The following is an 11,987-nucleotide window of genomic DNA, read 5'->3' on the forward strand; positions in this document are numbered from 1 at the left end:
CCTTCCAAAGGAGCAAAAATACACGCTGAGAGGGCAAAGGTCAATAGTGAAATCAAGCAAAAGTAAACAGAACAAAATTAAAATTCAATTGACTTTTTATTTCGTTAAAGCGACTCTTCAAATCTGAGTTTGAGAACGGCCGGAATCTGCAGTAAATCTGCAAGTGATGCGGATTTCAGAGTACATTAAAATACAAATTGGGAAATTAAGTTTTCCTATAGGGAAAAAGTGAAACAGAAAACAATCCCAGTTCGAGCCCGAGGATCCTCTATTAAGACAGCACTTTCTCAACTTCAGCTGTCACCTCTTTGGGAGGTTTCTCAGCATGAAGATTAGCAACCATGCCCTTCTTTGAATAGTAATCAATAACCTGCATATTCAATGCACAAATTTTCAATAAGGCTATGAAAGAAAGTTGCAAAGAAAATCCTAAAAATAACAGATAAATGAGAAAGGCAATCCTCAAATAATTACCATCAGAGTACTAGAACTAGCATCAACACAATTGAAATGAGGCAAGAAATTAGCCCAAATGGTGAGAGAAGAATTTAAGTAAACTTTCGATCAAGCATAACCAAAAAGATTACATCATGATATCTCGTTGATAGTTACTGTTTATCCAAGTTTTAAAATTTTACAAGTCTTTAGTTAAAAACAGATTCAAAATCATACCGGTTCAGTTTGCTTGTGAAATGCCTCTAGTCTTGATTTAAGGACAGCTGCAGTGTCATCCTTGCGCTGGATAAGTGGCTCACCAGTAACCTGAGGTAAAAAATTTGAGAAAGAGAGCGGTAATTGGGCCAGTGCTTCCTTAACATAACACACCAAAGCTTGTTACATGCCCTAACACCTTGAAAATTGGGCAACCTCCATTTCTAAATTATCTATTCATCCCAAAGGATAAAAATAGAAAAAACTTTTGTAAAGACTATTAGTACTGCCAACAAGTAAAACCAGCAGTGCCCTAAAATGTCATTCATTCATTTTTCCCAATAATATAACATAAAAAAAGTTGCACCACATTATATTTATTAGAAATTGAGTGGGCTTAACCCTAAAGGCTAGCTCAACTAGGAAGGATTGGTCGAGTCCTATAAATAGTATTAGTAAGAGACTGCTCAAGTCTTATAAAAAGTATATTGATTATATTTGTAGTTAATGTTGAACATCTTAATGATATTCAAGTTTCAATGAGAGTGGACCAAAAAACAAGTTTGAATGAGACTCAAAGCTTTACCAGAACTCTCATAAATGCTTAAGTACCTATTAGCAGAAATCATGTTTAGGCAACTAACATTTTCACGCTTTAAAAATTATAGAAACTTACATCATCAACCCCAGAAACCTTCGGAGGGGCAAATTTTGTATGGTAGGTTCTGCCACTGGATGGGTGTATCCAGCGACCAGTAATTCTCTCCTCAAGGATTGCATCATCAATTGCAAAATTGAGCACTTTATCAACCTTCACACCCTGTTTTTCCAGCATCTCATCAAGCTGCACAGAAAGAAAAGGCAGGGTTAGTGTGTAAACGAACAGCATGTAAAAAAGTGAATATAATCACTTAATTTTTTTTTACGTACACATAAACCCAATATTTCAAACAAAAGAAACTCACTGAGTAGCTCAGATGTCAGAACAATGTCATACCTTCTGTGCTTGGGCCACAGTTCTTGGAAAACCATCAAGAATGAAACCTTTCTGACATGATGGTTTCTTCATTGCTTCATCTATAATGCCCACAACTAAGTCATCAGAAACAAGTTCTCCCTGAAAAATTGTACCATAATATCATATTAGCAATCTCTCAGGTAAGTACACAGTAAAACAGTAAATCCTCGTGTAAAATTTTATACAAATAGATCTTACCTTATCCATAGATTCTTTAGCCTTAATGCCAAGAGGGGTTTTGGCTGCTACTGCTGCTCTTAGCATATCACCAGTAGCTAAGTGGCATAAGCAGTACTCATCCTTAATGATTGGGGACTGGGTGCCTTTTCCTGATCCAGGTGGGCCTGCATTACCATTATTCCAAGTTATACTACACTTGGATTTCTGAATCCATTTGAAATTTATATTTCTTAAAGTGAATGTGCTAACCATATTCACTTTAAGATGAAGAATAACCCTGCCAGAAACTACATTTAAGTAAAGTGCTTAGAACATCGGTTTAAGTGATAGAAACCGGTACCAACACTGAAAGAAAGGATGGTTTTCCTTGCAATGAACCTTTATTCCCAAATCTGACCCACTGCATACTGCTCCTTAATTTGAGAGTCTTAGACTTCTCAACATTGTCCAATTACCAATTATGTATTCATCTAACCCACTTAATGCTTCTAAGTATCTACATTAGATATTAATTTAGTTTTATAGTTTAGAGCTGTGATCCTTATATCTACGTTCAAAGACCCTCATGATTGGAGGTCTACTCCTATCAGTAAGATATACGAAAGCATAACAAATGTGTGAGTGGTTCAATCGAGTATCAAGTGGAGGAAACCCTAAAAACCGCATCAACGTTAGAACGCAACAAACATCTTTTCGGGGGGTAGGAAAGCATCTAACTTTAGAACACAAGCATTTTCGGATCTGAATTAGCAGCGAGTATAAAAATGAAAAATTGATGAATTTTTTTATAAAAGAAGAAAAATGGAGATACCAATGAGAATAAGACGCTTGTCAGGTTTAGAGGAACACTTGAAACGACGAAGGAGCTCAGACATGAGATCGAGAGAGGGAACATCTTCCAAGTTAGTGTTGGCCATTGCTGCTTGTGTCGAAGCAGAATAGGGAAAAGGAATGATGACTTTGATTGTACAACGTTGGCCTTCTTCGGAGTTCGGAGCTTCCCACGTTTCAAACTCAACTCGCCGTCCTCCAAGTAACCTTCTCTTTCTTTCTCGCCCTTTGTTCGTTCGATATAATACAAGTGTTAGGTGATTCTATTTTTTTCAATTTTTTATTTTTCTTCGTTCAACCGTTTATTATTATTTTATTTTCTTTGGGTAGGTGCAGACATTTTTAACTTTTTGATAGGTTTGGTAGGTTTCAAAATACAATTTTTATAAACATGTTTTTTAATATATTTTTATTTATTAATTAAAATTAATGAAAGGTCGAGTAAAAAATGATTAAATTAAACAATAAAAATATTTTTTAATTAATAATAAAAAATTATTAATTAAAGAATAAATTTAATATTTTACCTTTTACATGTGCTATTATTGTTAATTAATATCTTTAAAAAATGAGATTGTAATTAATAATTTTTTTAATAAATATAACATAAAAAATGAAGGAGGGAGGTAGCGTATTATTAGTTCAATAGTACGACAAGTGATTGACAAAAAAAAAAGGACTAAGAAAATTAATAAAATAAATATTAATTTTTGTGTGACATTTGAGGCTTTTGACTTTTTGACAGATTTTTAAATATGAACAGTGCCCCCTTTAAATATGAAAACTCGTGTAACGCCACATTCTTTTTGGGAGATCAATGGGCAAATAGTGAAATACATTGTTAGCTTTTGAAAAGAGGGAAATTGTGAAAGTTTATAATTAAATTGCTAATAGATATTTATTAGTTTTTTAAACTTTTATAAAGTATTTTAAAATATTAGAGTGTTAATTGGTTGCCTGAAATAAAACCTGAATTTAGTTTTTTTTTTTTTTTAAGACTCACTCTTCTTTGGAACCCTCTCGAAGGGTTCATGCTTTAGAAACTTTTTAGTCTAGGCTTACTGCTTAATTTTATTTTGTTTGGACTGTAAGTTTTGTCAAATAGAAATATATATATATATATATATATATATAATTTTTTAAAAATTTAAAATTGTCAACACGAAAGTCAAATAAAGCAGCTAAAATTTATAAATTACTAAAAATGATCAAAGTAAATTTTTTTAAAATTATATTAAAAATTTAAAAATATATAAAAATTTACTGATGACAATTTTTTAAAATTAAAAAAAAATCAACTACCAAAAATTGTTAATACCATTTATTTTAGAATGTCAATTAAAAAAAAAGAATATTTTTATAATTTTTCTAAATTTCTATACTTTTAATATTTATTTTTTTCGGTATAAAAAAATCTTATTTATCATTTTATTTAAAGTAGAAAAAAAGTGTGACATTTAAATAAGATTAATTATAAAAATCACTTTATTTCCTAATCATTGTCAAATATTTAGACTGCTACATTTCAAATAGGAAAAAGTTTGCAACACCTCGTTTTTCTAAATATAATTTATAACCAAGGAAAAAAATGTGGGTAGTTAATGTTTAAAAACATTTTTTTTTCTTTTGAAAAGTAAAACACAGTTAATTTCATCAAAATTATCACCTAATTATAAAACAAATGAATCTTAAATTATTCAAAAAATACAATGTAGAAGTGGATCAAAGATATTATTTAAATGAAAAATTTATGCAGATAGTTTCTTGAAATTGAATTTAGACCATTTCATCAAAATAATAAGATGCACCATTGATGTGTAAGAGAAACGAGAAAAATAAATAAATAATGATGAAATTTGTGAAATATTTGATATTTCGTCATCAGTTCTCTGAACTGAAAAAGGTCATCAGCACATCCAGTCCAACAAATACAAACCACAACTAATCTAGACAGTTCGACGAGAAAAAATTATGATAAGATTCTTTTCAGTTTAATAAAAAAATAAAAAAAAAACTTTAAAAACTAAAAATTAATTGTTTTATCTTTTATTTAAATTTAAAATTTTTCTCATTTATTTTCTTTGATCTAAACAAACAGAGGATAAGTGATACAATTTTACAGAAAATGCTCTGAAATAATTAATAATAATAATATTCATGATTTTTTTTATATTATTATAAATATTAAGGTATAATTATATTGAATAATTAATTTTTTTATATTTTAGTAATATTTTAATTTTTTTATTTTTTATTTTCTAAAATTAATAAATAATTAATATTTGTATTATTGTATAGAGAAAAATAATTAATTAATTACAATATTTTTACTGTATATCTAAAAGTATACCACAAGATTTTATTTATAATAAATTTTTTAATAAATCATAAAATATCATAATTTAAAGCATTAATAACAGTAAATATTGTAATGTTTAATAAAACAATTAATTTTTTATTATATATCTTTAGATACATGAAAGAACATTTAATGTTATCAATACATTAAATTTTATATATTTTTAAAAAATACTTTGTAAATTGTTACTGTGTCTCTCTAATTGAAAACAGTAAAGATATTGAGATAAATTCAATGATATTAAATCTAGATAAAATTATTATATTAATATTTTTAACAAATAAATTTTTTAATTAAATAATAAAATTTTATTGAAAATTTTGAGCATGTAATTTTATTTTACGATTTAAATGTATCGTAATATGTAATTTTTGCTAGAAAATTGTTATATATAAATTTATTATAGTGTTTATTGTCACTTGTATTTATGGTCATTTTTATTTAATTTTTTTACTTAAATATCCTTATAGTTAACAAGGTTACAAATAAGAAAAAAATAATATGTTTGAAAAAGTATTTAAATAAAAATGACAATAGACATGTTTTTATTGTGTATTCTTAAATACATATTAAAAAATATTTTAAAATTAATTATTTTTATTAATTTATGCATCTTAGGTAACAGAGACCCGGAAAAAACTGGAAAAGAAAAATCCCTATCGATTTATTTCTTAGTCACAATTCTGTTTTTTTTTTTTTTAATGTTTACACAGATTAAACAGAATTATACAAAAGGTCCATAAAAAATTTCTAAGAAAACAAAGTCATGCCCGCTTCAGATGAGATGTTTATTTCAGTTTTAGTTTCTGAAAGCAGACTCCTCGAAGTTTGGTATGATTAGATTGTTACATAATTATACTAGTTGAGTAATTTCTTATTCATTTTTATCTGTCCTGGTCAAAAGCCAAATGCTATTGATAAAAAGAGCAAACAAAACCGATCACTAATATAATGATCGTAGAGTGAACCAATGGCTGAAAGTCTAAATGACCTTTTGATAAACTGATCCGCATGTAGATGTTACAAAATAATTCATCCATTCTTTTGGAGAAAGCGGATTACCATAACCATTTGTAAAAGAATTAAATATACTGCCACTATGGAACCTGTCAAAATGGTAGACGAAAAAAAATATCCTTGTGTGGATAGATAAATAGTTTAAGGACTGGCATAAAATGCAACACAATTCTAAACTATTGTGATATTCAATTATTTATACGTCTATCATTTTTCCTTAAGTATAATGAAAGTGCAAATTCAATTACCTGGTAGCTCGCTAGAAAATCGAATCATAGATAAAAAAAATCATGCGATAGACTATTAGGACAAAATTTGTATGCTAAATGTTAAGTCAACAGAAGTCTAGACATGTGAAATAACTGGTAAAAGTTCAAAGCAACAAAATGTAACATTGTCCAAAACTGTAACATAACAAATTGATTTCGACAGTTAATATTGCAATACATCTGGTTTACTCGTTATCCTTCCTTTTTGATTTCTTTTTCTTCTTCTTAGATTCATTAATAGCCTCCAGCACTTCTCCATTTTCATCCTTTTTATTCTTTTTAACTGCTCCATTTTGCTCACTTGCGACCCCATTGGCACCATCATCTTCAGCCTGCTCCATCTCCTCTTCCAATTTCCTTTTCTCTTTCTTTTTCTTTTTCCTCTCTGATTTATGATCCTCCCCTACATCACCATTTGTAACTTCTGCAGGGTTATCTACAACCATGTCATCACCATCTGCAGTAGCAGCTTTTTGCTTCTTCTTTTTGCCTTTCTTGCCTGAAACTTCAACAGGCACTTCTGTTTCCGTATCTGTATCTGCAACAACTAATATTATATCAGCTTCCAACATTAGATATAATGTATTGGGAACTGCAACATTTATGCTTCTTATCTTAAAAACAAATTTAACATCGATATAACCTCAACCAAAAAAACATTTTATCATCATGTAGTAACCAGTCATAAGTTTTGAGATATATTCTCAACCAAATTTATATCTTTCAAGTTTCAGGGAAAACCAGAGAGGTAGGCACTAGATATGGGACCTTTGTCTTCAGCACTTTCAATAGCAGACTTCATGACATCTATGTTCTTGCGAGGGGCAACTCCCTTGTCATAAAAGTCAAGTCGTTCCTCAACTTGCTCCCGGAGTTTCTCCCCAAAAACAGTAGAACCCCTTTCTGCATTGCAGTACAACAAAATCATGAAAAAGGTGCTAAGCACAGCCATAAAATATTGCTAAATTGAATACGTAAGAAACAAACCAGAAAAGCAGTCAATCCGTGATGCAATTGAGCACTTGTTTGCAAGATAACGAGCCATTCGGCCCTTATTCTTAGCAGATGCTCGACCAATAAAAGAAGAGTGGAATATCAGACCATATTTGGGAGTGTTCCCCCTTGTTTTTAATGCCCTGAAAAAAGCAGACAAATGCATTATAAATTAGCTGTGAGCGCTTGCAGGAATTGTATGTCAACAATGCAGACCAAAATTAGTTGCTCTACTCCTGACAAAACACAACCTACAAATACAGGAACACCAGAATTTTGCAGTTTCAATTGCACAAATAAAGCATTGTTAGTTTTAGTCTCTATCAACAAATTTGCAGTTCAAACTTCTAATAACTTCAAAACAAGAGGTAGAGTTAAAAACCTGAACAAAGCCTTCTCAGCACCAAGAATCTGAAGAGTTGAAGAAGGGCACTTAGCTAAATTTGTGAGGCTACCGGCATGTGAAATCAAACGAGCACCAACAACTTCACCAATTAAAGAAGCCAAATTTGGTGCAATATCATTCATTTTAGCAACCAAGTAATCATAGAGGTTCCTCCTGTATTCAGATAGGTCCATTACCCTCTGTGCAAATTGCTGGACATTGATCAAGTCCACAGGGGACAAATCCTGTCCTGAAAAATCAAGAGAAAGAAGATATAGATAGAGAATGAAGCAAAAGTTAAATGCAAAAGAATAAGATTTATACCCATGGAGGCTTTGGCAGCTTCCACAATCTCCTTTGCTTTGTCTTCATCTCCAACTATGTCAGTTAAGCCGGGAATCTTGTCTTCAGACAACTTTGACTTGTCCTCAATAAATTTTGAAACTTTAGCATACAGATAATTATCATTTACAATTTTCACCAGCTCAGGAAAATGCCATGAATACCACTCTCTGCATGTAATTGATGATCCAGTAGAGAAAAAGAATTCTTCAAGTTTATCAATTCTCTTGAAGGAAGTAAACTAATTCTAATATTTAATTGTGTAATCAATGTTGAAACATACTACCTGACTCTCATGGAGAATGAATTGATATCCTTATCAAGTGTATCAAGAAGAAAGATAGCTTGAATGACCATATTATCAACTCGATTAACGTTGAATTTCACCTTTGCTCTGCTGTAACTGTGCCCCAAACCAAGTTGTGCCTTTTCCAAATCTCCAGACTGTGGAATTCAAGTGGGACAAAATAGTAAAATGAATGAGAAAAATGTATTTTCAGTAGTAAATGGGTATCCTGCATGCAGAAATACAAAAGGACACATGAGTAAATGCTAACCTTGAGATCACTGACAAACCTATCAAAATGGAACCGCACACCACGAAGAAGTTCACTCACAAACTCATTACTTTGGCACGGAATTTTAGTCACTTCAGATATCTGCGAACCAATCTTAGGATCAGATACTCCTAAACTGAACTTGGACTTCTTACCTTCCTTGACTTTAGGCAAGTTAGTCTCCAAAACAGTCCTTAACTCATCAGTTAATAGTCCTGAACATCCAAAACAAAACAACAAATCTTTGAGCAACGAACAAAAGTGGAAGAAGAAAATCCAAGTTTAAAAAAAAACACCACAACATCAAACCCAACCAAGTTCCTTGACAAAGTCAAAACTATTGCAATTTCTCGGAAAAACAAAAACACCTCAACTAAGATCCACGGATTATTTAAATGTCTTACCAGCCATCAACTAGGACTTCATAAACTTTAATTTATGATATCACACGTTAGCAAACATTTGAAACAAGCAACCACATAGCTACAAAAGAAACACACAAGCTTTCCTTGAGCGCGCGCGCGCGCACACACACACACGTAGTTCCATGGAAAGGCACGCAGAGAATAACAATGTAAAGAAACTGATTCGTTGGATGAGAGGGTTACCTTCAGAGATGGCATTGCACTGCTTCAGGGCATCAAGAGCAGACGTGAAAGGATTGAAAGAGCGAAGCTTGACGACTTTGCCGAACCGGTTCAAGTCCCAAACCGAGTTCCGAACCGCTTCAGTGTTCTGTCCGATTTCGTCGAGGCCATGAGCCTCGAACAGCGCGTATCCCGAAGCGGATTCGTAGAGAAGGAACAACGCCATTGATGTCTCAACTCAGTCAAAACCCTAAAACAGAGATAGAGAAAAAGAAAACAGCATTTGAAGGAAGCTGCTGCTGCCTAAAGGGTATTGGTGCCAAGGTTTAGGGTTTAAGAAAAGAAAAGGACTAAAATGGTATATGGTTCGTACGCCGGGTAGGAGCGGAAAGCAGGATTATGGGTCGGGTTGTAATACCCAACAAAAAGCGGCTTTTTTTTGCCCACATAGGGTTAATGGAGAAACAATATCTCCTTCTCCGGGTTGTTTGGTAAGAAATTTGCTGTCTGGGGTAATTTACGGAGTGTTGTAAGAAATGGTGACGATACAGTAGTAAATATTATCAATGAAAATGTCAACACTAATTGAAAATTATGCCAAGTGACACATGTGTCTGCTGGCAGTGGTCCGACACATGTGTCGGTTATGTTTTTGGCAACACTTATGTGTTGACTGAAAGAATGGCGACACTCACTCTGTGTCGGTTGGTTTGACGCCGATACATATCTCGTTCACTCTTTCACCCAATGGACAAAACAAAAGACATGCTTTTATCTAAAAGTCTTTATCCAATTAAGATGTATATATATTACGAGACGAATATGTATCGATTGTAAACATTTGAAGCAAGGTCTGGTAAAAGAAATTACAGGTTAGAATGTTATTAATTTATTGTTTTAAATTTTTTAATTATTACAAATAAGTTTGAATTAATAATTTTAATATTATTATAAATAGATGAAATTAAAAATATTTGTAGGAATTAATTAAATTATTTAATGTTAATATAATATTATTAAAAATATGAATGTAAATTTTTTTTTATTTTAATTTTTTTGTAATATTTTTTATTACTATTTGTTTAGTAAATTTTTGTAATAATTTTGGCTGTATTTTTTAATTTGATACACATGATGACTGAAATTGTGGTTATTTTATACTGGGATGGAAGAATGTACGAAGGAAATGAGAGTATCATATTTGAAGGGAATAAGAAAATGATTAAAATAGAACATGAAATTACTTATCAGATGTTGAAAAAAAAATACATACAAAATTGAGATTATGCAATAGTAATGTAATTTCTAAACTGATTTCACGAATTTTAGTTGATTCAATTAGTGAAAATTACACAATTTTAGATGTATGTGATGATGAAGACATTGACTGTATGATAAGTGCTTATCAAGAACAACATCAGTTGAGTTATATGTGGATATTGCGGTTGGTGAAACTTTTCATGTAGGTGAAACTTTGTTACGTTTAAATTTATCACTCCCAACTATTAATGTTAGTGACAATGAAGAAGAGTATGCAATTGGAGGAGGTAATGTATTATATTTATTTAAATTATATGATGTTTAAAATTTTATAATTTATTAATAAATATTTGTTGCTGCATCTACAGATGAAGAAGATGAGTACGATGATGACTATAAAGATGAAGGAGAAATTCCTTTAGATAGTTCTTCTGATACTGATTTGGAAGATGCCTTCGATTCAATGATGAATATTTCAAACACTGGAAGAAATAACGATATGCAAGGACAATCCACAGGTATAATTTTATATAATACAATAATTGTAAAATATTTGTAACTAACATTAGTTAAGTTTAATACAGATTCTATAACACTCTTTTAGAATATAAGTTCACACTACACTGCTATTAATTGGGATCATCCTGATCAAGAATTGGGTTTTTCTGAGTTGTATTCGTCACAATCATGGGTACAATGAGATGCATTATATGTTGAACAACTATTTGACTCTAAAGAGGAGGTAAAAATGACGATAAAATATTATGCAATGAAGAAACATCAAATATTTTTTGTGGTTGAGTCAAAAGTATCAACTCATTTTGTCAAGTGTGTGAATCATAATTCTAGATGTCCTTGGAAAGTAAGAGCATTGCTACCCAAAAATTCAAATAAGTGAAAAATTACCAGATGAGGTGGTATGCATACCTACGTAAATACTATGATTTCTCAAGACCACAAAAAGTTAGATTCAAATTTTATTTGTTCATGCATTATTAGTACGTGAAACTCAATTGAGATTATATTTATTTATCTATTTAAAATGATTTTGATATGATCATTAGCTGAAAAATTTATTTGTTCATGCATTATTTCCCAATAAATCTTCAACGATTTATGCTCTGTCACCTCCTATAGGGGCAATAACTGGTCTTCCATCAATACAAAGACCCAACTGAATAGCAATATCTTGAAGAGTAATAATACACTCTCTAAGAGGCATGTGAAAGGTATGGGTCTCTGGCCTCTATCTTTCTACCAACGCTGTAATCAATTGGCGGTCAATAGGAATACTAGCCAACTGTGCTACTCCAGCAAATCCTGCTACTGTCAAATGAGGAATAATCTCTACTGGCACTCCCTCCATGCCAACATGTACGAAATGACCTATTCTCACTCTCAATATTGGGTGTTCACAACCATTCCAAATATGTTATGAAACGTGAATAGACTGATATCGCAATAATGAACCATCCTCAGGCTGGGATTTAACACCCTACTACGAGACGAAGATGATGCCATCTGAAATCTATATAAAC

General features: G+C 31.4%; 2 protein-coding genes across 4 annotated transcripts; both read right to left on the bottom strand.

Annotated features, from left to right (window-relative positions):
* Positions 1 to 81: 81 nt before the first annotated feature.
* LOC113849545 (adenylate kinase 4) lies at positions 82 to 10,667 on the bottom strand. Its single transcript, XM_027479530.1, has 7 exons — positions 10,663 to 10,667; positions 2,661 to 2,892; positions 1,868 to 2,013; positions 1,649 to 1,768; positions 1,328 to 1,495; positions 673 to 762; positions 82 to 370 (listed from the first exon to the last, which is right to left on the bottom strand). The coding sequence occupies exons 2-7, from the start codon at positions 2,764 to 2,766 to the stop codon at positions 272 to 274; spliced, it is 729 nt and encodes a 242-aa protein (XP_027335331.1). The 5' UTR covers positions 2,767 to 2,892; positions 10,663 to 10,667; the 3' UTR covers positions 82 to 271.
* Positions 6,471 to 9,555, bottom strand: LOC113849544 (nucleolar protein 56-like). Of its 3 annotated transcripts, XM_027479529.1 has the most exons (9): positions 9,211 to 9,554; positions 8,603 to 8,817; positions 8,332 to 8,489; positions 8,028 to 8,215; positions 7,701 to 7,953; positions 7,313 to 7,461; positions 7,094 to 7,228; positions 6,634 to 6,863; positions 6,511 to 6,567 (listed from the first exon to the last, which is right to left on the bottom strand). In XM_027479529.1, exons 1-9 carry the CDS (start codon positions 9,413 to 9,415, stop codon positions 6,511 to 6,513), a joined length of 1,590 nt encoding a protein of 529 aa, XP_027335330.1. In that variant the 5' UTR covers positions 9,416 to 9,554. The 3 variants fall into 3 exon arrangements, with proteins under 3 accessions (XP_027335327.1, XP_027335329.1, XP_027335330.1); XM_027479526.1 differs by having other exon boundaries at positions 6,471 to 6,872; positions 9,211 to 9,555; XM_027479528.1 differs by having other exon boundaries at positions 6,473 to 6,863; positions 9,211 to 9,553.
* Positions 10,668 to 11,987: the final 1,320 nt, after the last annotated feature.

The sequence above is a fragment of the Abrus precatorius genome, unplaced genomic scaffold, assembly GCF_003935025.1.
Source record: "Abrus precatorius isolate BTA unplaced genomic scaffold, Abrus_2018 Scaffold9, whole genome shotgun sequence".
Lineage (NCBI taxonomy): Eukaryota > Viridiplantae > Streptophyta > Magnoliopsida > Fabales > Fabaceae > Abrus > Abrus precatorius.

Excerpts from the sequence above, each read along its gene's own strand:
- LOC113849545 (XM_027479530.1), bottom strand. The coding sequence starts at position 2,766 with ATGGCCAACACTAACTTGGAAGATGTTCCCTCTCTCGATCTCATGTCT. Across the intron at positions 1,769-1,867 it reads CTAAAGAATCTATGGATAAG|GGAGAACTTGTTTCTGATGA; the intron begins GTAAGATCTATT and ends ACAATTTTTCAG. Across the intron at positions 1,496-1,648 it reads CTGTGGCCCAAGCACAGAAG|CTTGATGAGATGCTGGAAAA; the intron begins GTATGACATTGT and ends CTTTCTGTGCAG.
- LOC113849544 (XM_027479526.1), bottom strand. The coding sequence starts at position 9,415 with ATGGCGTTGTTCCTTCTCTACGAATCCGCTTCGGGATACGCGCTGTTC. Across the intron at positions 7,462-7,700 it reads GCTGAGAAGGCTTTGTTCAG|GGCATTAAAAACAAGGGGGA; the intron begins GTTTTTAACTCT and ends TGCTTTTTTCAG. Across the intron at positions 6,873-7,093 it reads TGAAAGTGCTGAAGACAAAG|TTGTTGCAGATACAGATACG; the intron begins GTCCCATATCTA and ends ATATAATATTAG.